General features: G+C 51.5%; 1 protein-coding gene across 7 annotated transcripts in view; it reads right to left on the bottom strand.

Moving 5' to 3' along the window:
• Positions 1–26,720, bottom strand: part of LOC135244543 (arginyl-tRNA--protein transferase 1) — a 67,364-nt gene that overhangs the window by 19,903 nt on the left and 20,741 nt on the right. For all 7 annotated transcript variants that reach the window (XM_064316926.1, XM_064316932.1, XM_064316925.1 and 4 more), the window contains 3 exons: positions 17,412–17,444; positions 10,307–10,488; positions 7,577–7,676 (listed from right to left, as the gene is read on the bottom strand). In XM_064316926.1, coding sequence (XP_064172996.1) covers positions 7,577–7,676; positions 10,307–10,488; positions 17,412–17,444 — 315 coding nt within the window. The remainder of the gene's footprint in view (positions 1–7,576; positions 7,677–10,306; positions 10,489–17,411; positions 17,445–26,720) is intronic.

The following is a 26,720-nucleotide window of genomic DNA, read 5'->3' as shown; positions in this document are numbered from 1 at the left end:
ATCATAAATGATGAATAGCGGGGACCCCAAAATTTGGAGAGAAAACAAATCCATCCCCACAAAGGGGTAGAAAGACAGCCCCCCCCCCCCCTCCTCGGCCTCCCCACCAAGAGAGGCCGCTACCCCACGCTCCCCGCCCCCTCCGTCTGTCCACGGGCAATTACCCCCACACAGCCCCGCGATCTCAGACGCTGCGCCCAGCCCCGCGTGGCGGCCCGGCCGAACGAGCGGACGCTTACACTGGGGCACGCCCGCGACGCCAGGGCCGCTCCGCTCGCGCAGAACTTTTAACACCTCAGAAAAAAGAATAATAACAATGAGAAAGGGCGCAGTGAAAACATCTCAGGCCCTCCGTCCGTACCATAAAGCTGCGGGCAACGAAGGAGCGCCGAGGAACAAAAACAGAGACTATTCTGCGCGGCGTGCAGACGTCTGCGGCCAGAAAAACAGAGGAGGAATGCAGGGAAGGAGAGACGGAGAGACAGACCCACTTAAAAAGCAGCACAGGCCAGTCATAGCACACGCACACCTGGTACATAGTGCTCCCCAATGGGACCGTGCCTGTGCGACCGGGTAGGCGGGGATCTGGGGGTGTCGGAGGAAGCGCGTAAATACCGATCTATAACACTTTCAGCCATTACAGGCCTTACAAGAAGCAGGTCAGCAGCACCAAGGGCAAGCCATCAACAGACGGCTACGCTAATCAGCTTCTGCTAAAACCTGGAAGGGCTCCAGGAAGAGCTAATGGTGCTATACACAGGGACACAGCGTGTGCTTGGCCAGAGTGGGCTGCGAGCAGGGGGACCGCAGGGGGGCTGCAGGGGGACCACAGGGGGACCACAGGGGGACCGCAGGGGGGACTGCAAAGGGGCCACAGGGAGACCGCAGGGGGGCTGCAGGGGGACCACAGAGGGACCACAGGGGGGCTGCAGGGGGACTGCAAGGGGCCACAGGGAGAGCCGCAGGGGGGCCACAGGGGGACCACAGGGGGGGCACAGGGGGGCTGCAGGGGGACTGCAGGGGGACTGCAGGGGAGCCCGGAGGCCTTGGGAAGCTCGAGGGGGCACAGAAGGGCAGCAGCGGGCCCGGCTAATCGGGCAGCTGAGGCAGGGCAGCAGCCAGGCTCTGGCTGTCAGGCAAACCAACGCGATGACAGATGGGTGTGCTCCAGTAACCTCCAGCGCTCAAAGAGCCGCGCGTCGCGCTGGCGAGGAATAAATCTCGGCTATAAAAATCGGCTATAAAAATAAAAAAAATCGGCTCTCCCCGACCAACCGACCGACCGCGACGCACGCGAGCGCGCGGCGCCGTGACTACCGCCACACGCGTCCGTGCGCGTCGCCGAGGTCGGCGCGCTTAATCCGCCGGGCGGAACGCGATACCTTTTAAAGTCCTGACGCAAAGCGAAGGCGGTCCGCGCGAATCTGATTTGCGGGGGGGTTTATCGATAATGATGGCCGCTGGTTCTGCTTCTGAATGGCAGCTTTTAGTATTTTATAACGTCGGGACCGGGCACTTTTCCAGAGGGCTCACGGACATCAATAACCGGAAAGTGGAGAGGGTCAGAAAGCTGATGTACAGCGCTAACACACATGTAGCCAGCACTGTTCACTGCAGGCTACACAGACGAACACACAACAGCACAGCCCTGAAACAATGAACAAAGAGGCACAAAAATATATTTACAGTAGACTTTCACAAAGAGAAACTCATACCCTGCCGAAGCAGAAAACTTGAGACTCTGAGCAGAATTGATGCAATTCCCCCTTTGAACACAAGAGGTCCCATTTCAAAGAGGTATGGCGTCTGAGAGAGCACTGTAAACTCCTCATACTCTCAGGTTGTGTGTAAAAGAGGGGGAAAAGGAAAGTCTGACATTCTGCTTAGCTGCAATTGTATCCCCTGATTTCTGGATGTCGTTAGATGTCAATTTCACAGAACACCTTTTTTTATTTTTTTTTATTTGCTCTGACATTTTCAGAGGGCCAGAGAGAGATTCGGCTCTGTGCCGTGCTTTATTAACAAGGGTGACCATCTGAAATACAGAAAGGCAGGCCAGAGAGGGATTTCACGGTTTCCACAGCCAGGGAACGCTGGGCTAACGTCAGGCTAATGTTTCTGCAACGCTTTTCTAATGATTCAATTACTCTCCAAAAAACGCACTTAGCCTGTCTCAGTCAGAACTCCACACACCTCCTCACACATCTGTGCCTGGAGTCCTCCAAAGGCTGGTTGGGGTCAGAGACCTAACGAGGCCTTAGTGAGGCCGGTGGGCACATGGAATCTGACACGAGCAGGCCAAGTCAGGACTCCCTCCCATAATCCCCTTCACCTTACAATGCCCGGCAGCAGCTCAAATTCAAATAAGCTTCACTGGCACGAGAAGAACGAACTTACTTTACCAAAGCACCAAAGCCTTATCTGAAACAAATAAACTAAATATTGCAATGAAACCAAATAAAAATAATACATATTGAAATTACAATGGATTGTGTATGAACTGGGCCTTCCTTTATTACTGGATTATTCTTTTTAAAAATTAATAATACTCTCACTCTCTCCCCCTCCCTCTCTCTCTCTCAATCTTTTTCCCTCTCACTGTTCCTCTCCCTTCCTCCCTCTCTCTCTCTCTCACATTCTTCCTCTCTCTCTCTCTCTCTTCCTGAGAACAGAAACACAGGAGCTGGGCTGGGACAGAGTGATTTCTGCTTAGTTTGGCTTCCGATCTGGTGCAGATGAAGAGAGGTGGGAGCACCTGTCTGACAGGGCCAGGAGGAGGGGCCGAAAGAGGGGTGTGAACCTCTGGCCCCCTGCCAGGCGCAGCCACTGCCAACCCCTCCGACGCCAGCGCTAACTAGCCCTCTGTGGTTAGGGGCAGTGTAATGTTTAAATATGTCTTCTGGACACTACACAGGGACGCGCTGCAGCCAGATCTGTACTGCGGCGGGATGGGGGGGGAGGGGGGGGGCGGCTGCCGTTCTCAAAAAGTTCAGCAGGAGTCAGTCTGAGTCATGGCACACAGTGAGAGAAGCACTGTCCTCCATGCACCACACAGGCACGAAGGCAGCAGGCAACGAGGACACCGCATTTAACACTGCCAGTATTACACAGAGGCTACAGGACCGCTCCAGAATACCACAGAAGTTACAGGAGCAACAAAACGGTTGGAAGGCTATTCTAGCGCACCATAGAGGTTACCAAAGTATTCCAGAATTCCAAAATGGTTCAGCAGGAGTGTTATAAAATTCCCTGAAGGACGCAGGAATGTTCTACGGTTGTCCAAAAAGTACATGTGTGTTTAGGAAAACTTAATAATTTTACGAGACAGTGAAAAATGTCTGGAAGGAACAGTCAGAAAACGGATTAGCCGAGGGAGCGGCAGCGCCAAGGAAAGAATGATACGAAAGAAGAAACGATGGGAAGAAAAGAATGCCAGGCCCGAGCATTAATTGTGTAATTAGCGATCATTCAAGAAACCAGCAGCGGGACGTGAAGTGTGTGAGCGAGTGTGTGAGCGAGTGTGTGCGCTTGTGTGTGAGAGTGGGTGGGAACTGGCTGACCTTCTCACCCCCTTCAAGCTCCCTTGGGGCAAATTCCAGGTACAGATTCACACCCCTCAGCCTTGCCCCAGCCCCACTGAGGCAGAGGGACGGGGCAAATACCAGCTAATGAGAGGCAGGGTGTCCTGGCAACAGGGCAGAACCGAAACAACAGAGCACTCAATATTCCAGTCACACAAAGCCACAGACACCAAAACACACACAGCACACAGACGCACAGGGTTCCCTCTCTCTCTCAGACACACACACCACACACACGCACATGCGCGCACCACACACATGCACGCATGCAAACACACACACATACATCATGGACATATGCACATGCACACACACACACACAGGCTGGGGGATTCCACGAGACTCGCTCCCAGACTTAGTACATAGCAGGGGCAGGACATCTGAGGTGCTTAAAAAGACAGAGACAATGAGAGAGAGAATGAGAGTGAATGAAGGGATGAATGAGTAAATGAATGAATGGAACACTTCTTGGCCGATGTTACTATAAAGGGAAGGGGGGAAAACGGTAAAGTACCCCCCTACAGACACAACTCCATCCTGAAATTCTCAGACAATCCTCACAATTCTCTATGAATGACTTAGCCTGGCGAGCACAATGGAGATAGAGTGAGAGTGTGTCTGCATGCATGTGCATGCGTTCCTTAGTGGCCCAGGGAAGTGTGTCTGCATGCATGCGCATGCGTTTCTTAGTGGTCCAGGGAAGCGTGTGTGTGCATGCATGTGTGTGTGTGTTTTGGAGTGCTGCAGAGAGCAGGACCAGCGTAGGCGCACATGTGTGGAGCGGGGGAGAGCTGGAGCGTGTGCGCACACGTGCCTGTGCTCCTGAACTGTACAGTAGCGCACAAATGACCTTTCCCTCAACCGGTAATGACTTCTGCAGGTCCGTCCAGCCAGTGCCTGCACACTGATCTGAGCCTTAAGTACTGTTTACATTCTCTCATGATGGTCCTCATTCTCTCTAAAGACAGTCCCAACACAGTCCATAATTCTGGCAGCAAACTGGCCTCTCTCTCTCTCCCTCTCTCCCTCTCTCATAACTTCTCCTAACATCTGAGGCCCCCAAAGACATGAAAATGGCCTTCGCCATCTGCACCTCCGAAACCCGTACGGTGTCTAAGGTGAAATAATTTCACCTATCCATAGTATTGACATGGGCAATATTATTCAATACTACAGGGTAGCTGTGCGGGGGAGGAAGGGGGGAGGGGTTAAAGCAGAGTAGGTTTTGCACTAATGCTAATACAGCCAGAAAATTACTCCCACAAGTAGAGTCTAGAGAACTTGGCACCTCCATCCCTGTGGTGTGTGTGCATGTGTGTGTGTGTGCGTGTGTGCATGTGCATGTGTGTGTGTGTGTGTGCATGTGCGTGTGTGTGTGTGTGCGTGAGCACGTGTGCATGTATGTGTGTATATGCGTGCGTGCATGTGTGTGTGTGTATGTGTGTGTATGTATATGTATGGGGGTCATGAAGGGGAATGAGAGAAACAGATCAGCACCAGAGAGTGAGGCGAGAGCCAGAAGAGGAATTAACACCTTTCACAGGTGTCTGCTCCCCTGGTACACGCAAATAAACACACACACACACACAGGCACAGACACGCGCACATACATGCGCGCGCGCGCACACACACACACACACACGCGCGCAGTCACTCACACACACACTCATACGCACACACATACACACACACACACACACTTTTCAACACAAGCAGAAACCCCCTAAATTATCAGCACACTGCGAATGGCGGGCCGGGGCAGCAGACTGAAACACATCCCGCTCGATTCCACACACGCCGCTAAGAAACACGCAGGACCTGGAATAAATCAGCGGGGCTGAAACAACAAACATCAGGAAAACGTTCCGCAGTTGTGCAAACGCTCACATCAGAGCAGCGGCCATTCATCAATCCGGGTGCCAGGGAGCGTGTCAAAATTCCTCCCAGGGATTAAAACAGATGGGCAAACTGCAAGGGAGCGCGGCTAAGGGAGGCGGTGCACACACAGCCCGAGCGCCACATCCTTACACCTCCCTGACCTCTGACCTCTGCCCTCTGCCCTCGGAACCCGGAGCGGGTGACGCGGACCTGACAGCGCATCGCGTGTTCTAAAGCTGTGGGACAGAGGGGCTCTCATCTTATCTGGGCAGAGCGGGGGGGGCTGGCTTTCGCCTCTAGCCTGGCACTGAAACACCTGATTCAACTAATCAGCTAATGGCGGTCTTCAGTCAGGGGCCCGACTTGTTGTGTCAGGTGCTCCGGAGCCAGACGAGAACAGAAGCACCCTGTCCCGCTCGTCCCGGGCAGGACCGGACACTCGCTCTCTTTCCCTGCGATGTTCCGCCCCGTCCCACAGCAGAGTGGGGTGTCAGACTGAAACACCACAGATGATCCTTGTGAACGTCACAGCAGGGGGGGGAGAGAAACCATGAAAGGGGCACATTCATAACCAAACGCAGACAGAACCTCTGCGTTAACATTCGCAATACCGTCACACGATAGATATTAAACAGGCATATACCAGATCTGTGCTCGGAGATATATAACAGACATAAAGCAGTAAAGGGTTTGATGAGACTGAAACCTTCACTCTCATTAACCCGTATCGCCAGGCGCTGGAAAAGCAGGCGGGTCAGATGGGTGTGGTCTGACTGCTGATTGACAGCAGATAAGGACATATCCCAGCACATCAGAAGGCCTTCTCAGGGGGTCGGGGTGCGACAGGGACCCACGCCTCTGCTCTTCATAAAGCGCACTCCCTGCCACTCTGCCACTCAGGGCACTGTGAGCGCTGTGAGCGCTGTGAGCGCTGTGAGCGCTGTGAGCGCTGTGAGCGCTGTGAGCGCTGTGAGCTCTGTGAGCGCTGTGAGCGCTGTGAGCACTGTGAGCTCTGTGAGCGCTGTGAGCACTGTGAGCGCTGTGAGCGCTGTGAGCGCTGTGAGCGCTGTGAGCTCGGCATGCAGTATATTACCTCCACTGACTGAGGCTGTTCGCCATGACGACCAGATAGCCTAGCTCTTCACTGCATTTCATACAGTCATTTCATTCAGCGTTACCAATAAATTATTTAATTGACTTATTAATTATTATTATTTTTAATGTATTTCAGCATAGCAGTGTGAAATGGAATGCCAGACCGCAATGAGCCAGTGTTTGCTGTTCTGCCCCATTAATGACTGAATGGCAGTTCAGATACTGTTATTCTGCAGTGAGAATAAACCGCACATCATTTATGAAACGACACTGATAAAACTGGTTTGAGTTTGATGCAGTCCCCATCCCCTCCTCACAGGAGAGCTGTTCAGGGCACATGGGAAGGCTAAGAGGGAGGGAGGGAGAGAGAGAGGGAGAGAGGGAGAGAGGGAGCGGGAGAAAGAAGGGCTTGGCTCTGGAAGTGACGGATCTGTTGCTGACGGGTGGCCATGCTGTCATTTTACTGACCTTGCAGACGTGTACAAAACCCAGATGTCCTTTCATTTAGTCCATGCCAAGGACCAGCGCAGAGAGAACACCCAGACACACTTAGACCTCATTCGCACACGCGCATGCTAATCCTACTGCAGGAGTGTCTACTTATAATGCGTGTGTTTACAGGTGTGCGTATGCATGCATGCGTGTGCGTAAGTGTGTGCGAATGTGCCTGTGTGTGTGTGTGTGCGTGCGAGCGTATGTGTTTGCGTGTGTGTGTGTGTGAGGATGTGTGCTTGCATGACCATGTGAGTGAGTGAGTGAGTGGGTGGGTGTGTGTGAGTGCGCCTGTGTGTGAGTGTGCCTGTTTGTGTGTGTATGTGTGTGTGAGTGTGTGCGACTGTGCCTGTGTGTGTGTGTGTGTATGTGTGCATGCAAGCGTACGTGTTTGTATGTGTGTGTAAGTGTGTGCGTGCGAGCATACGTGTTTGTATGTGTGTGTGAGTGTGTGCGTGCGAGCATACGTGTTTGTATGTGTGTGTGTGTGTGCGAGTGTATGTGTGCACACGTGTGTGTTGGAGCTCTACCTTGTAGCGCATCTTGGGGCAGGAGTGGATGTAGAAGCCCAGGTAGTAATAGCAGAGTTTGGGAGACTGTCCCTGCAGCTGCCGTGTGAAGGCGATCTCCCTGCAATCACAGGAAATGACATCACATAATAAACAATAAAAACCAGAATTGGTGCACATCCCCGATAACTGAAAAAACACCACTGTAAACAAAGGGACAAGAAATACACTAAAGCAAATGTTTAATCCTACACTTCATTTCAAAAAGAAAGTTAATCTCGTTCTACGTTCCACTTTCCATTTCTGCCGTGTTAAGTTAAAGCTGCGTGGCAGCAGTCTGTACAGTGAGTATAAATCACAGCGCTTTCAATACGACGCGGGGAGAGAAAATTCAGCTCAGCGACACTCCTTCCCTCCTCCAGGTTCTTTGTTCTCTCCCTCCACTTTTTCCATTTCCCTGCCATGTCCACGGTCTATCCTTCTGTCCTTCTTTTTTTTGCTTCAGTCTAATTTTCCTGCCCATTTCATTCCCCCCCCCCCCATTCCTTATATTCCTTTCACTCGTTTCCAGAGTGGTTTCCTTCCATTAGCTTTGAACACAAGACAAAATGGCTGAACTAGAGAGAGAGAGAGAGAGAGAGAGAGAAAGAGACAGAAAGAGAGAGAGAGAGGGAGTGCTGGTCTGGGGTCAGACGGGTTTTGCCAGGTTCCCGGGTTCCCATCCCCGGGTGACAAAGCCCAGGACGGCTGTGAATGAACTGGGATCAGGAGAGGTGAGGGGCCCATTCACAAAAAAAAAATAAAAACCCCTTCCCCCTGTGGCCCCTCCCCCTGACAGCCGCACCAACGCCTATTATCCCCGCTTCAGCAACCTGACACTCCAACAGGGGCCAATTACCCCAAACCACTCAGAGAGCGCTGCTTAATATTAATGTGCATCTCTTTTCTCTCTCCATGTCACACACTCACACTCACACACACACACGCACGCACTCACACACGCATGCACGCACGCACATGCACACACAAAAACACACACACAGCCCAGGAACATGCACATATCCCTTGTGTTCTCACACAAACACTCATTGGTGCGCACACACACACACACACACACATCCTCACAATGCTCCATGTGCCTGACAGCAGCTGCTCTTAGGACAACAGAACTGTGAGCAGAAAGTCCACTTCACTCCCCCCGCCCCCGACTCTCTTCCTAAAAGCAGAGAGAGAAAGAAAGAGAACTCTGCTTCCTCCTCCATTCACATGTAAATCCAACAACTGAGAGAGATGAGTCTCTCAGTGGACTCTCAGAAAGTACCCTTCCCAACATCACCCCCTACTGTTCATGTATGATATCACACTCACAGGCAAACTGCCCATGCTCTCACTCACACACACACGCTCACACACACATACACGCACATGCACACACACACACACACACACTCTCTCTCTCTCTCTCTCTCTCTACAGTAAGTCACACACACTGAGCGTGCTCAGAGACAAGGCCCCGCTTGTTTTGCAGGCCTCTGTGGCCCAGGGCCCGGTCCGGCCCCTAATTTCTACCCCAGCGCTGCAGTGTGAGACTGAGAGGTGTACGCAGCACTGGGTCGCAGGGGCCAGTAAACAGCCTAACAGGCCATGAATGTGGAGCTCAGCTCAAACAGGCTGGACCCACAGCCTCACAACAATGGCACAATATTTCCTTCCCCTCCCTGCTCTTAACGGGCCTGAAATATCTGCTCTGTGAACACCGCCAGATCTGTTGCTCTTGGAGTCAGACTCTTAGAATAACAATATAAAACTGTGCAGTTCTGATGACGGGGGAGTTCTACAGAGAAACGGGGCTGTGTTTACCCAGACTGCACTCATCAGAGACCGCTGAGAGGCACAGACACACATAAACACACAAACTCACACTCTTATATATGCACACACAAGCTCACACTCTTATATATGCACACACAAACTCACACTCTTATATATGTACACAGAAACACACATACTCTTATATATGCACACACAAACTCACACTCTTATATATGCACACACAAACTCACACTCTCATATATGCACACACAAACTCACACTCTTATATATGCACACACAAACTCACACACTCATATATGCACGCACAAACTCACACGCTCTTATATATGCACATACAAACTCACACACTTATATATGCACACACAAACTCACACACTCTTCATATATGTACACAGAAACACACACTCTTCTATACACACACACACACACACACACACATACACTCTTATATATGCACACACAAACACACACACTTACATATGCATATACAAACAGACACAACACTACCACCCATACCCATCCCCCCACAATAACACAGTACACCATCAGCTACCAAACAGACACTACACAATACACACATCCACAAACTTCAAAAGAACAGTACAGCTTAAATTGTTCACATCTGTGTGAATATAACGGAAGGTTTTCTAGACTTCTTGTGTTACATCTAACAGGAGCCATTCACTCTGTGGGCGTGTGCACGTGTGCACGTGTGTGTGTGTATGTGTGTATGTGTGTATGTGTATGCCTGCTAGCTACCGGAGGTGCAAAACAGATTTTCAAAAAGCTGTACTCTTGAACATCTTTTAACATAAATCCACCAATAACCAGCCCCAGCCGCCTCCCCATAGCCAATCAGAAGAGACGGAGAGAGGGGGCAGAGGGGGAGAGACTGGAGGAGGCGGGCCGGACGCTCACCTGAGTGCAGAGTAGGTGCCGAGGGACAGGGCGGCGCAGTCGGGGTGGTAGTACAGGTACACGGACGACACGCAGGTGGGCAGGACGTCGATCACGCCCACCGCCACGATGCGCCCGTCCAGCCAGTACTGCTGGTGGAAGGAGCCGTACCCGGCCTCCGGCCCGTCCGGAGCCGTCTCCTCCTGCGAGGGGGGAGAGGGGAGTTACAGCAGCGGCAGGGCGTAGGATCACATCCCGACTGGTGTCTGAGTTCAGTGACACCGGTTAATACTAAATCTGCTGAGACTGGGACAGGAGCTTGAACTGTGTGTGTGTGCATTTGCGTGTGTGCACCTCCATGTGTACGTTGGGGCTGGGGTAACCGCTATTGTGAACAGAACACTGGGTTCTTACACAGGAGGCTGAGCTCCCCTGTGGTACACAGAGCAGGTAACAGACATGAGTAAGACACAGTGAGAGTAGGGCAGGAGTAAGACACAGAGAGCAGAGTAGGGCAGGAGTAGGTCACAGTGAGAGTAGGGCAGGAGTAGGTCACAGTGAGAGTAGGGCAGGAGTAAGTCACAGTGAGAGTAGGGCAGGAGTAGGACACAGAGAGCAGAGTAGGGCAGGAGTAGGACACAGAGAGCAGAGTAGGGCAGGAGTAGGACAGGGAATCTCACTCACAGCCCAGCGTATTTAAACGGCCTCTGTGCGGGTGGTCTGGTGTGTGAATGAGCGTGTCCAGGGTAAACACGCCCCGCCCCTCAGCACTCTTCTGTAATGACGCCGCGCTTTTCGGGAGGGGCGTGGGACGCCTTTGTGCCTCACACACACGGGACAGGCTGGCCCTGACGGGGGTGTACAGTAGCCCCGTGCAGAGCCCGCTAATCGCTCCCAAATGTTGTGTGTGATCGGGAGGGGCCCCCCCACTCCCTCTAAGACAACATGCAGGGGAGCAGATTTTTAATAAAACTCCCGGCATGGACAAAATCAATCTCAGCACAGCCCTGCTGCTCCAACTGGCACCAACACAGGCCAGCTTTGTCCTGGCGCAGTGTGTGCGCGCGCACGTGTGTGTGTGTGTGTGAGTGTGTGTGTGTGTGTGTGTGTGTGTGTGTGTGTGTGTAAAAGCACGTTTTAAAACTCCAGTCTGAGTTTTTGCTGAAGCTCACATTTCTAGACATGGTTGTGGTGGACATTTTTGGCCAGGTATCCTACAGTGGGGGCGAGTCATGGGTGGGGTCTGTCAACATGAATTCAGACACACAGCAAAAACATGTCAGAGAGAAAAAAAAGCAAGGGATGTGGGGAGAGAGCAAAGGAGAGGGGGGGAGAAAGAAAGAAAGAAATGAGGAATGAGGGAGAGAGGAGAAATAAAAAAGAAAGAAAGAGAGGAGAGGGAGAGAAAGAGAGAAAGTGGGAGAGAGGAGAGGGAAAGAAAGAAAGAAAGAGAGAGACAGGAAAGGGAGAGAAAGTGAGAGAGAGAGGGAGAGAGAGGAGAGGAGAGGGAGAGAAAGAGAGAGAACGTGGGAGAGAGAGGAGAGGAGAGGGAGAGAAAGAGAGAGAGAGAGGAGAGGGAGAGAAAGAGAGAGAACGTGGGAGAGAGAGGAGAGGAGAGGGAGAGAAAGAGAGAGAGGAGAGGGGGAGAAAGAGAGAAAGTGAGAGAGAGTGGGAGAGAGAGGAGAGGAGAGGGAGAGAAAGAGAGAGAACGTGGGAGAGAGAGGAGAGGAGAGGGAGAGAAAGAGAGAGAACGTGGGAGAGAGAGGAGAGGAGAGGGAGAGAAAGAGAGAGGAAGAGGGGAGAGAGAGAGAGACGGAGAGAGGAGAGAGAGGAGAAGAGGAGAGGAGAGAGAGGATCAGGCCCGGTCTCGGGCCGACCGAGGAGATGCGGCCTGTAACAACACTGGGGAAAGTGAGTAAGGGTGTGAAACTGAGAACTCTGTTCCCCTCGCCTCGCAACGCCCGCCACCTTGTCCAAATTAACAGGGCCCACCGATCGGGACGCCCACCGGCCCCCGCTCCGCCACTCTCCAAAATAAACCACCACCGCCGCCGCGCGGATTCCTGGCGTTCAGACGCGCCGTCACGCGGCACAGAGCGACGCAGAGCGCGGAGAAGCCTCGGCAACGCCGCGTTCTGTTCAAGTCTCCGCCGCTTTAGCGCCTTCTCGCGTCCCGCCGGCTCAAAGCGATCGACGGATCGCAGCGGCTGCACGAGGCGCCTCGACGAGCAGAGAGCGCTTTCAAACGGGCCGTCTGTCTGAGCGGAAGCGTTTCACGCCGCGGCCCGGCCCCGATCAGCCGTGACCCGCGGGAGGCCGGTCTCCGTGCCGGCGTTTCCGCCATGGAGGGGCGGGGCGGGGCGGGAGGGGTCAGCGCTCCGGAGCGCAGCCCCGTCAGGGTCACGCAGGAAACGTCCAGCTCGGCCCGGCCCTCCCCTTTCTCAACACGCCCACGCCAAATATTTCTGACATCATCAGAGCACAAACGGGGCTTTGTGTCCCCGCTGCATGCATCCAGGAGCCACTGTTACAGAGGACATGTGCAGGTATGCGTATGTACACACACACGCAAATACGCTTGCACGCGCGCACACACACACGACACGCACACGCGCACTCACACACAAATTCTCACACACAAATTCTCTCACTCACACACACACGCACGCACACGCGCACACACACACACACACACACACAAACACACACATGCACATGCACATGCTCGCACGCGCGCACACACACACACACACAAAGCGTGCATACGCACACACAGGGCGAGTGTGTTACTGAGTGTGACCGTGCACATGCACAGGATAAGGGCCCTTTCTATTCATCAGTCTGGGTACCCTCTGGCCCACCTTGTGACTGCACAAGCCACATAACATCCATCACAGCCCAGTCACAATCCCTCAGTCCAGCACGAGCCAATCACAACCTAGCAGTAGCCAATCACAATCTAGAAAGAGCCACAGGTCTGCCTGGAACAGGCAGGAAAATACCATCAGTTGCATCTTTTCCATTTTCTATCACCATCGTTTTTCCCTTTCTTCTCCCCCCCCCCTCCAAACCCACAGCAAGCAGCAGGGTGTCAAAGAAAGTGGGGGGGGTCGCAGGCATTTTTGGGGTGGAAGAGAGGTCACAGAGAATTGCGGGAGTAACTGGGACAGTTTATTCTGTCACATTCCTGGTAGCAGTGTCCATTACGCTCACAATGAAATATCAACACACATGGCAAGAGTTACCCAAGAGTACACACAGACACTCACGCACGCACACACACACACACACACACACACATATACACACACATGCAGACACAGACAGACACACACACACACACATACATATACACACACATGCAGACACAGACACGCACACACACACACACACACACACAATAACATGCACAGGCGCACGCACACACACACACTAATGGGTTTACATGGGTTTCCTCCATAATTACTCATTACCTATGATAAAGATGAGGAAAGAAGGCTATATGAAATAAACAACACAGGTACTGAGCTGTACTGTAAGCTAACGTTTTAATACAGCTCATAACCTGTATTATTTATTTATACAGGAAGTGGGGAACGTACCCACACGCAAACGTACGTGTGGACGCACACAGATGGGAAGGCAGACGAGACAGGCGTCTCACACACACACACACACAGGGAAGGGGGTCCTCTCGCTGTTCCGGTAAAGACCAAGTACCTGCATTCCTGACCGAGCCGACAGTGGACTGCAGCTTCGCAGACTGAGCTGAACCTGCCCGGATCTCACTGTCAGGATCTCACTCACACTGGCCCCCGGGGGCCCACACGGCTCCCGCACAGCTAAACACTCATCCGTTTCTCCCTCCCTCGCTCTTTCCTTCCAGCGCAAAATCTCTACACTTCCCCCTTTCTGCCTTCTCCTTTAGTCCTATCGTCCTTTCATTCTCTCCCTCTCTCCTTTTCTCAATTCAGTGTTGAGTTTCACTGACGTGAGGACCTGTCAGTCGTATTCCACAGCCACGCAGGAAATTAACTCTAAACAGATGTGAAAGAAGAGAGAGAGAGAGAGAGAGGGAGTGGGAGACGGAGGTGGAGAGAGATTAGGGTAGGGGGCCACGGGCACAGGCCTTCCCTAACAAGAAAGGGGGCCGCCTGACCCCAATCTGCCTCTCAGTCACACACACACACACGCTCTCTCTCTGACACTCTGACACACACACACACACACACGTCTGCGACCACCAGGCTACTCCAGCACTCAGCAGCACACTGTTCACCCCGACATGGAAAGCAGGGCTAATTACTCCCTCTGTCTGTCTACAGCATCCACCCACAGCATCAGGCACCTCCTCAGCACAGACACCACCTGGAGCTACACACTATAGCACTGATACATACATACCTGCACCATTACAGAGCCCTGTGGGGACCATTACAGAGCCCTGTGGGGACCATTACAGAGCCCTGTGGGGACCATTACAGAGCCCTGTGGGGACCATTACAGAGCCCTGTGGGGACCATTACAGAGCCCTGTGGGGACCATTACAGAGCCCTGTGGGGACCATTACAGAGCCCTGTAGGGTAACATTACAGAGCCCTGTGGGGTAACATTACAGAGCCCTGTGGGGACCATTACAGAGCCCTGTAGGGTAACATTACAGAGCCCTGTGGGTAACATTACAGAGCCCTGTGGGACCATTACAGAGCCCTGTGGGGACCATTACAGAGCCTGTAGGGTAACATTACAGAGCCCTGTGGGGACCATTACAGAGCCCTGTGGGAACATTACAGAGCCCTGTGGGGAACCATTACAGAGCCCTGTGGGGATATTACAGAGCCCTGTGGGGTAACATTACAGAGCCCTGTAGGGTAACATTACAGAGCCCTGTGGGGTAACATTACAGAGCCCTGTGGGGACCATTACAGAGCCCTGTGGGGACCATTACAGAGCCCTGTAGGGTAACATTACAGAGCCCTGTAGGGTAACATTACAGAGCCCTGTGGGGTAACATTACAGAGCCCTGTGGGGACCATTACAGAGCCCTGTAGGGTAACATTACAGAGCCCTGTAGGGTAACATTACAGAGCCCTGTGGGGTAACATTACAGAGCCCTGTGGGGACCATTACAGAGCCCTGTAGGGTAACACTACAGAGCCCTGTGGGGACCATTACAGAGCCCTGTAGGGTAACATTACAGAGCCCTGTGGGGTAACATTACAGAGCCCTGTGGGGACCATTACAGAGCCCTGTGGGGACCATTACAGAGCCCTGTAGGGTAACATTACAGAGTCCTGTGGGGACCATTACAGAGCCCTGTAGGGTAACATTACAGAGCCCTGTGGGGACCATTACAGAGCCCTGTAGGGTAACATTACAGAGTCCTGTGGGGACCATTACAGATCACTGTGAGGACCATTACAGAGCCCTGTGGGGACCATTACAGAGCCCTGTGGGGACCATTACAGAGCCCTGTAGGGTAACATTACAGAGCCCTGTGGGGACCATTACAGAGCCCTGTGGGGTAACATTACAGAGCCCTGTGGGGTAACATTACAGAGCCCTGTGGGGACCATTACAGAGCCCTGTAGGGTAACATTACAGAGCCCTGTGGGGACCATTACAGATCACTGTGAGGACCATTACAGAGCCCTGTGGGGACCATTACAGAGCCCTGTGGGGACCACTACACTGTGTCATACACTGTGGGGACCATTACACTGTGTCATACACTGTGGGGATCACTACACGGTGTCATACACCGTGGGGGCCACTACACTGTGTCATACACCGTGGGGACCATTACACTGTGTCATACACTGTGGGGACCATTACACTGTGTCATACACTGTGGGGACCACTACACTGTGTCATACACTGTGGGGACCATTACACTGTGTCATACACTGTGGGGACCATTACACTGTGTCATACACTGTGGGGTCTATGAAACACTAAGTACTAATTACACAACTGGCCTGTTAACAAGCCTGTCGCCTGCAGACAGACCCACTGAGGCCCAGCAAAGCCTACAGAATAGGGACTGGAGTGAGGCTCTCTTTACCGGACAAGACCCTTAGAGAGGAATCTACAGAGCGTGCTCAGAAATGCTCATTCGATAGGTAATCTTCCACATATCCAAAGAGTTCTCAGTAGCACACAGAGTCATTTTAGGCTCTGCTACACACACACATAAACACAAGCAGGCATGCGCACACACAAACAAATGCAGGTGCACACAAGAACACACGCAGCGACAGGATCGCACACATGTCTGTATGCGCATGCATGCACACACAGGCACACACACACACACACGAGCATGCATGCGCACCAGAACTTGTGTGCTCTTCTCACTGTGTGCTTACAGATGTGTCTGTTTCAATGCATGCATGAGTTCTCTGGGGTATAAATGCATGTTTATGTTTTCATTTACAACGGTTGGCATGCGTGCGTACGTGCGTGTGTGAGAGTGTCTGTGTGTGTGTGTGTGTGTGTGTGTGTGCGTGAGTGAGTGTCACAAAACTTTGATTAAACACAGATGAAGGTACAGCCATGTGAGAGACCCCAAAGTCTCAGGACGGGAGTGAAAGGACAACAAGGGAACAGAAGAGTGACAGAGACAAAAAAGCAAGCGCAGGTCCGTAATACACTCAGAGTAAGAGAGAGAGAGTGTGTGTGCGTATGTGTGAGTGTGAGTGCGTATATGTGTGTGTGAGTGAGTGTGTGTGTGTGAGTGTGAGAGATTGTGAGTGTATGTGTTTGTGTGTGTGCGCGCGTATGTGAGAGCGTGAGAAAGAGAGAGTGTGTGCGTGAGTGAGTGTGAGAAAGAGAAAGCGTGTGTGTGTGCGTGTGTGTGTGTGTGCGTGTGTGTGTGTGCATGCACTAAGGGGGAATTTAATCAGAGTAATCCCCAGCATCTGGCTAGCAGTCTTGACGAGGTGATAAAAGCTTGTTTCCTATAAACGCTAACAATCTTCATTAAGAGTGGGGTGCTCAGGCCCTCTGGGGTGGCCAGGGGGAGCACGTGTTCCTCTCCTTGCACCGCTGCATTAAACACAACCCCTCCCACCCAAACGAAAGACATTCATAACAAAAAAATTATAATGTTTGCGGCAAAACGTACCTCAAGTGGGGAATCGCATAGAAACCTCCGGAACTGTTGTCAGGATGGAGTCCAAGGCGAAAAAATGGAAAGAAAAATAGAAAAGAAAAATCAGCAAGAGTGATATGGACAGATGCTATTCATTTAACAGACACTCTCCATCAAACCCATCTATTCTTTTAAATTCCCTACAGACATTGAATAATCCTTTGAACAAGCACACTCGATTATTCTTAGTGACACTGCACCATGTAATAAGTCCTTTCTAACCCGTTACATGTGAGATACTGAGGAGTCAGCCAGGAGCGCATCTACCACAACTGAAATTTTAAAACATCACCAGGCAGAACACAGAAGAGGTTTCAGATCAGACGAAATTATTGAGACCTCTAGAAACTGACAGGTAACTGGCATACAGGTATTTCCTTGCATTCAGGTAAAAATCATCTACTTAGTTCAGAACAAAAGGTAACATATATCGATGGACTATGATTCTTCATGACTGAAAAAAATACTTAAACAATAACTGTAATTTTAGATTTTTTTTCAAATACCCTTCAAGCAAAAAAAAAAAAAAAGTTTGTTGATTCAGTCTTTGTTTTCCTTTGACTCCATTTTTAACGACTTCAGCTTTCATATTAAAGGTGCGCGCGTGTGTGTGTCAGATCAAACGGCCTCCACCCCTCCCCCACACACACACACACACACACTCACACACTGCAGCAGTCTGAGTGAGTCAGAGCAGCCCAGCAGGCCTGAGTGACTCCGGCTCAGGACATGGGCGGAGCATTCACACCGCGTACGGGAGCCCGCTCGCTGCCCCGTGTCCAGACCCGCCGGCCCTCTCTTACCCTCAGCGGCCCCGTTAGGGGCCCCGCGTCCCCGCCCGGCGCGTTCGATCGGGGGGCCCTCGGACACTCGGGCGCCGAAGCGGCCTTGACCGCGACCGACCCCCCCACGCCAGAGGGCTTAGCGCGTCGGCCCCAACACCGCACCGCTTCAGACTCAACGTCCCGCTCCCCTAGAAGACTGACACGCGATCCCCCAACCCCCAAACCTGCGGTCACCCCCACACCAGGGGCCACGCTGAGAGGCGTCAGCAACAAAGAGAGCGGCTTTCTTTTCCTTTCGCTTAATGATCTTTTAAAACTACACCGTCCTGATTCCAAATGTGGAATGTGAATGCAGTCTTTCTACAGCACAGTCAGAAGTATTCTGCCTCAGAGTTAATGTGCGGGGTCTCCTCAGTCACAGAGCGGGCATAACGTCGCTTTGGCGTTGTGAGAGCGTTGGGACAGCGTTGTGAGAGCGTTGTGAGAGCGTTGTGACAGCGTCGCTGCATGTGCCGTCTGGGCTCCCTGCAGAGCGCTGGGGCGAGCAGAAGCGCAGGTGCCTGACGGACACGGTCCGGCGCGTCCGAGAGATTCGTGTGGAGAGTCCAGGGCCCTCTTCCTCACCTCACCTCGCTCTCCACTTCCTGTCTGCCGTCTTAGATCAGGGCTGTTTACTGACAGTACTTCGGGTAAGTGTAGCGTGCTGCCATATTCACTCAGAAACCTGGGCGTAATGAGGAACAGGAGCTCAGGACAGGGCTCACACACGCACACGTGAACACACGCACGCACAAATACGAGTGCACCCACAAACACATACGCACACACACACATAAACACACACAAACAAATATATGCGCACACACGTGCGCACACACACATAAACATAAACACACACACACACACACACACACGTATGCACGCACACATTCCCTATCCTTCTGAATAACAGATCTGCATTGTGTTCCACAGGTGAATATGATCTATCCCGTACATCGGTTTCCAATAAATCCCTTACACATCGAGTTCCTTCAAAATATAACAAAAACAAAACAAAAGGAACAGAACTAAAGGAAACAGTGACTCCAGACAGACCACTGAAATGTGGACAGGGACGTATAAACCCAGCTAATTCCATAAAACGGGAAGCGTTTACGTCTGCTGCCCAGCGCTGGGTTATTACCCAAAGGCTGCGGTCATTAGTGGGTCCCTCTGTCTCTCAGCTCCCAAACTCTTACTCAATAAACAAGGAGGCCGGAGGAGCTGGGTAACTGCTTCCTGGCATCCCCGCCTCCACGCGCTGAGGCTCCCTGCTGCTGAAGGGTTGCGGGTTTGAATCTTAGGTGGAAGCACAGCTGTATTTACTTCATAACAGCGCAATGTCTGAATCACTGAAGTCAAGAAAATTCCAGAAAATATCTTCCACAATATATGCAAGGTCAACCATGCAGGAAAAATGTATCACAGCACAGCACACAATGCACAGCAATAAATCTCTCTCTCTTTCTCTCTCTACCTCTCCCCTCAGTTAGGGGGCTCTCTCGGTGAGGAGGTGTTGCAGGCGCCAGTGGGCTGGGAGTGTCATTATTCCCCTGGTTACGGCTCCCTTAGGGGGCTGGAGAGGAACTGCAGCAGGGGGAGGCAGAGCTGGCTGGAGCCTCCTATCGAGGGTCAAGAAAGCCAGCCAGGCTCCTGCAGAGAAGCCTTCCCTACAACGACAGCTAATCACTCTCACGCTCATGTACACACAAACACATACACACACATACATGCACACGCACACGTATACGTACACTTACACACACATACACACACACACGTATACACACACACACACACACACACACACACACACACACACACGTACACACACGTACACACACGCGCACACACACACACACACACACACGTATGCACGCACACATTCCCTATCCTTCTGAATAACAGATCTGCATTGTGTTCCACAGGTGAATATGATCTATCCCGTACATCGGTTTCCAATAAATCCCTTACACATCGAGTTCCTTCAAAATATAACAAAAACAAAACAAAAGGAACAGAACTAAAGGAAACAGTGACTCCAGACAGACCACTGAAATGTGGACAGGGACGTATAAACCCAGCTAATTCCATAAAACGGGAAGCGTTTACGTCTGCTGCCCAGCGCTGGGTTATTACCCAAAGGCTGCGGTCATTAGTGGGTCCCTCTGTCTCTCAGCTCCCAAACTCTTACTCAATAAACAAGGAGGCCGGAGGAGCTGGGTAACTGCTTCCTGGCATCCCGCCTCCACGCGCTGAGGCTCCCTGCTGCTGAAGGGTTGCGGGTTTGAATCTTAGGTGGAAGCACAGCTGTATTTACTTCATAACAGCGCAATGTCTGAATCACTGAAGTCAAGAAAATTCCAGAAAATATCTTCCACAATATATGCAAGGTCAACCATGCAGGAAAAATGTATCACAGCACAGCACACAATGCACAGCAATAAATCTCTCTCTCTTTCTCTCTCTACCTCTCCCCTCAGTTAGGGGGCTCTCTCGGTGAGGAGGTGTTGCAGGCGCCAGTGGGCTGGGAGTGTCATTATTCCCCTGGTTACGGCTCCCTTAGGGGGCTGGAGAGGAACTGCAGCAGGGGGAGGCAGAGCTGGCTGGAGCCTCCTATCGAGGGTCAAGAAAGCCAGCCAGGCTCCTGCAGAGAAGCCTTCCCTACAACGACAGCTAATCACTCTCACGCTCTCACTCACGCACATGTACACACAAACACATACACACACATACATGCACACGCACACGTATACGTACACTTACACACACATACACACACACACGTATACACACACACACACACACACACACACACACGTACACACACGTACACACACGCGCACACACACACACACGTACACACACACACACACACACACACGTACACACAAACATACATACACGCATGCAAGCCGCACACACAAACATGCAGATATACCCACAGTCACACAGGACACGTAAACCACATTACTACCCCTGGATGAATGACCTCACTAGTGCCCCCTACAGGAGGGGCTGACACAAAGGAGATGGAAGGCAGCCTTGAGAACGTTTCAGAGCTGTGAGAGAGCAGGGCTGGCAGCGAGGTCTGCCTGCGCTCCAGAGAGCACATCACACTCCATAAAGCAGACAGGGGAGGAGGGAAACACGGGAAACAGGGAAACATGGCACAGCCCGAGAGGAGAAACAGCCCAGCCGCCTGGCGCTGTGTAGAACATCAGTACGCATCACGCTACCGCGGTATTCTGAGCCCTCGATCTGCCAATCAATCTGCGCTCCGCCAGCGTTTACATTCAGCGAGAGGCGGAGCCTGCTTGTGTACTGAGAAAAACAGAGAGGAGTCCAAAACTGGAGCAGGGCTCGTGTTTACAGTGTGCACCTCAGTGTGTGTGTGTGTAACGCGCTTGTATTCATGTTCCGTGCTGCTCTGGTCTGTAGAGCACACGCGTGGATGCGTGTAGGAAACGCAGGCGTGTGTGAGCACCGCACGGACGCGGACGCGCGCGTAGCGAGAGGCGCGTTTCTGGCGGCAGGCCGTCGGAGCGGCCCCGCTGGCGGGCGACGCTTACGGGACCCCGCCCCAGCCGGAGCGGATTCGGGTGACTGGCGGGAGGGGGCGGCGCGCCGTCGCGTGTGATTTCCGCCAGAGCGGCAGACGCTGAGAAGGAGCCCGGCGCTGGCGGAGGCAGAGTGGATAAAGCCCGTCTGAGACGCGTCCAGACCCCCGGTCCCACACACGCAGAGCGAGGAGATCACGGCTGCTGTCTGAATGCAGACACAAGCCTGCTCATGATTTCACTCAGCCATCAGAGTCACGGTCTGAGCGGCAGAAAGGCACAGGGAGCGGCAATCGCTCCTATTTGAGTCACGTCTGTGTGTGGAAATGAATCAGATACGCAGCCAAGTCACCTGCAAGGTCAAACTGTTTCAGTCCAAGCATGTGTTCAATCAGATCTGAGAAAAACAAAAAACATAACCCAAAGGACATGTACACACACAATTACACACACACACGCGCACACACACACACAAACACACACGCGCACACACACACACAAACACACACACACACACAAACACACATGCATGTACACAGACACACACACACAAACACACACGCACACAGGTACACACATTCAAACACAAAAACATACAAACACAAGCGCACGCACACACAAACAAACATAAACACGGACCACAGTCTGCTTGTAAAAAAAAAAAAGAAGAGGGAAAAAAACTTGCAAAGAACAGAATTCCTGCAGAGCTAAATGCTAAAATGGCAGGAACACGCTGCGTCCAGAGCTGGATCAGGCAGGGCCTGGAGAGGATTAGTCAGACAGCAGCAAACATAACGGCCGTGAACCCCCCCCAAACGACCCGGCCCGTGCCAGGTGAGTCACCTGACCGGCCCGTGCGGGGGAGTCTGACAGACCCAACACACGGGGTCAACGCCCTCCCTGTTGCAGTGAGTGAATATGGCTGCCGGGCTTTTTTTTGTTTAATCAAATAGGTTCAGAGTGAGGGATTAGCGCTGAAGCAGAGAGTAAATGTGTTTGCCGTGCAGCCGGAAGAAACAGAAGCACACTGACATGTTAAGTGTGTGTGCAGAAGAGTACAGGGACTGCATGACAACCAGCTCCTCATTTAAGAGGACAAACTCATACGTGGTGATGTCACCCACTGAGCTAAACCAGCCAGGGTGGGAGCCTGGCTACAGGGCCTCAGCAGGGGATTGGAACCCATAACCCTCTAAGGACTGAGAGTGTGTGATTGTGTCTGTGTCTGTGTGTTTCTGTGGGTGTATGTCTGTGTCTGCTACTCCTGAAATATCTCACTCTTCCTCCTTCTTGTGCTCTGTTCAACACTCTTATCTCCACCACTTTCTCAAAGTAAAACACTCATAACTTATGAGCAGGAAGAGGTATCTCAGAAACACCCAACACTCACACACACACACACACACACACACACACACACACCAGTTCCAGTGCGCAGGCAGACACACAGGCACCCCTATGAAATGTAATGATATAATCTGTCTTTCTGTGAAACGGTCCTCCACCACGGCTCCTGTCACACTCCCCCTCCCGATCCCTTGTCCAAGACGCTGCCCTCAAGAAAGAGTAAATACCAGTTTAACAAGATTTGTTTAGTGGCAAATCAACACCACATGTGCAGGAACTCTCAGTCATGGCTCAGTACAAGGCAGACATGCATGTGAGTCCGAGTGTGTGTGTGTGTGTGTGTGTGAGAGAGATGCATGCACACACACATACACAGATCCAGCCTGCAGACACTGTCTTGGAAAAAGGGTTGCGAGAATAACAGAGACTTTGTCCCTGGGTTGCAACTAAACAAATTAGAAAATAGCTTAATAAACACAATGACCCAACTTCCTACCCTGACACTGGGGGGCCGTCAGACCGTAACAAGCGATCAGCGTCAGCTTTAACGATGCAGCCTCTGCTTCACTTGGATGAGCAGGGTAACTGTGTGTGTGTGTGTGTGTGTGTGTGTGTGTGTGTGTGTGTGTGGGGGGGGGGGGCAGGATGGCAGAAATGGGTGGACTCACACAATGGGGTGCCACTGGGGAGAGGCACCGGTTCATACACGCACTCACATACGCATGCAAACACACGCACACGCACGCACACGCACACGCACACGCACACGCACACGCACACGCACACGCCTGGAGGCTGACTGAAGAGCCGTGTTTACATCACATTATGGTCACACCGCTGACTAATCAGACATGACTGTATACCATATTACACACCGTTTACTGGACCTATAAACTCATTTAGCGCCTGCTGCATTCAAGGAGAAAGGAAGTCTCGTTACAATACAGAGGTCTGTAGGGTGAAGGCATCACGACTGCACTGATGACTGTGATGCCGTTTAATTATTATTATTATGATGATTCTGTTATTTCTGCAATTGAAAGTGTTTTAATTCATGGAATGCAATTCCTATAAATGAACACAGCTATAAAATCTACAGTGGAGCGCTGAATTTCATCTGATAACTTAAAGTTGGAATTTCAAGGACATTTCAATGATATAACATTACACGATTTGCTCAAACAATCATATCAGTTGAGGCATAGCTACACTAACACATTTAGCTATAGCCATGGCAACAAAGGGCATACTGCTAATAGAAAGCACAAACATTTTAAAACATTGTAATGTTTTAACACCATGGCAATTAGCAATAATGAAACTCCAGCACATTCAGGTAATATCTGGTCCAATAATTATTTTCTGTGCTGCACTTACTTTAATTTTAAGTGAGTCTGCCAAAGAGAACCACACTTTCTAGGCCGCAAATCAACCTCACAGGTTTTCATCCATAAACTTTAACTACTGCTCACTCTAATTGCATGCATGGCATTGTTTCCACATTATAAGCCCAAATAACCAAAAGCAGGACATTGGGAATGTGTCTGCATTAATCAACCAATAACGGTGCGAGTAGGGTGGACAGAAACAGAGGGCGGGGTGAGAGAGACAGGGGGCGGGGTTAGAGAGACAGGGGGCGGGGTTAGAGAGACAGGGGGCGGGGTGAGAGAGACAGGGGGCGGGGTGAGAGAGACAGGGGGCGGGGTGAGAGAGGCAGGGTCCGAAACAAACCCAGGTAACCCTTGTAACTGGCATAGCGTACATGAAGCAGACCCCAAACTCAGACACGACAGACCAGACGAGAGCTAGGAGCTTGCGGTCCTATGCTGCTGCCCCACCCACTCCCCAGGGATTCACCCAGCAGAGGGAGCGTGGGGGGGGTTCCTGACAGGACCGTAAAACAGCCCGAGGCACACAGCGCAAACACACACCTATTAATACAGGTTTATTATGGCATCAGGAAAGAATCCAGGGCCCAGACTGCCGACTGCGACCGTTTCATTATTTATTAATTCCCCGACTTTACGAGCCGGAGAATATATTCATTTACAGAGCGCCGTTGGCAGGAGGGAACAGTTTTCCAACCCTCGGGACAGAAGGCTTTCACAGGTTACTGAGAAAGTCCAGGAACTCTCTCTCTCTCCGCTCCTCTTTCTCCCTATCACTCACTCCCTCTATCTCTCTTGGACTCACCATCTCCCTCTACGGCTGTCTCCATCTCCATCTCCTTAAACTGCCGAAAACTCTTAGCAAAATGACGCTCTTATACGTCCTAGTACATACAGTACAGACATGACACACTGCTGGTAGAGAATGCTTTATTTATTTTGTTTTACAGGGGGCAGTGAATGTACCCTGTCGTGCTTCATACAGGAAAAAGAAAATCTGCTCGCCCCACGTCTCTCCTCAAACCGTCGAAATGAGAAAGAGCAGCAACGCGCACACAAACACACCCACCCGCTCCATTACCCATTCACCCACTCCCTGCAATTAGGCTTGTTTCATTGCCGTGACAAAGGCTCATTTGTTTTCCCAAACACGATTAAAGACACCACAGTAGCCAGAAGATCAATGTCGCCCAGACACACGCTCCATGCGCTTGCTCGCTCCCTGATGACTTCATAGATTCACGTAAAACAAGATTCCCACATCCAATCAGGTCATGATCTCTCATCCTCTAGCTCCACCCACATTACTCAGCAGCCTGCTTCATCGAAGCAGCAGTACTCGTGGCAGTAGCGATGGTATCAGCAGTAGTATACTCTAAATAGTATGTGACACAGCTTCATACATTCGTTCTGCTGCGGCCTCTAGATTGTATGATGAAAATGAAATGTGAAGTGTTCGTGATGAACAGGGGGGCTGTGTTGTCGAGCACCCCCAGCCTGGCAGACACCAGCTCCTGCCAACTGCACTCATTTGCAGGAGATCTTATAAAAGACAGGGAGGCCTGAGTCACAGTATTACAGGAGTGAGCAGAGAGAGAGTCACCATCAGGTTTATATTAGTGCTGCAATTAAACCTGCACAGCCCACCCCCCCATAAAGCAAACATATCCCCCCGAGATCACTCACACTGCACTGCGCTGACGCACACGCATGCACACACACACCACACACATACACACACACACATATATACATACATACACACATACATACACACACATACATACATACATACACACACATACATAAAAACACACATATGCATACATACATACATACATGCACACACACACACACACTTTCTCTCTTACACACATACACACACACACACACACCTTTTCTCTTATACACACACATACACAAGTAATCACATTTGTGAACACACACACACCTCTTATGAACACTAATGAAACTGCTGTAGTAATGTTGCCCTATGGAAATGGCACACGGATGCATAAGGTCCTCATAATCATCTTAGAAACATAGTGAGCAGCGTGATTAAGCACTGCTGACAGAGGTAAATATCCAGTATCCACGGTACCGCTTCCCTCACATCAGAATGAAACCCTAGCGCTCTGCATTGTGTTTACCACATCAGCATCA

This window comes from Anguilla rostrata, chromosome 18 (genome assembly GCF_018555375.3).
Source record: "Anguilla rostrata isolate EN2019 chromosome 18, ASM1855537v3, whole genome shotgun sequence".
Classification (NCBI taxonomy): Eukaryota; Metazoa; Chordata; class Actinopteri; order Anguilliformes; family Anguillidae; genus Anguilla; species Anguilla rostrata.
This window is presented reverse-complemented; position numbering and strand designations above follow the sequence as displayed.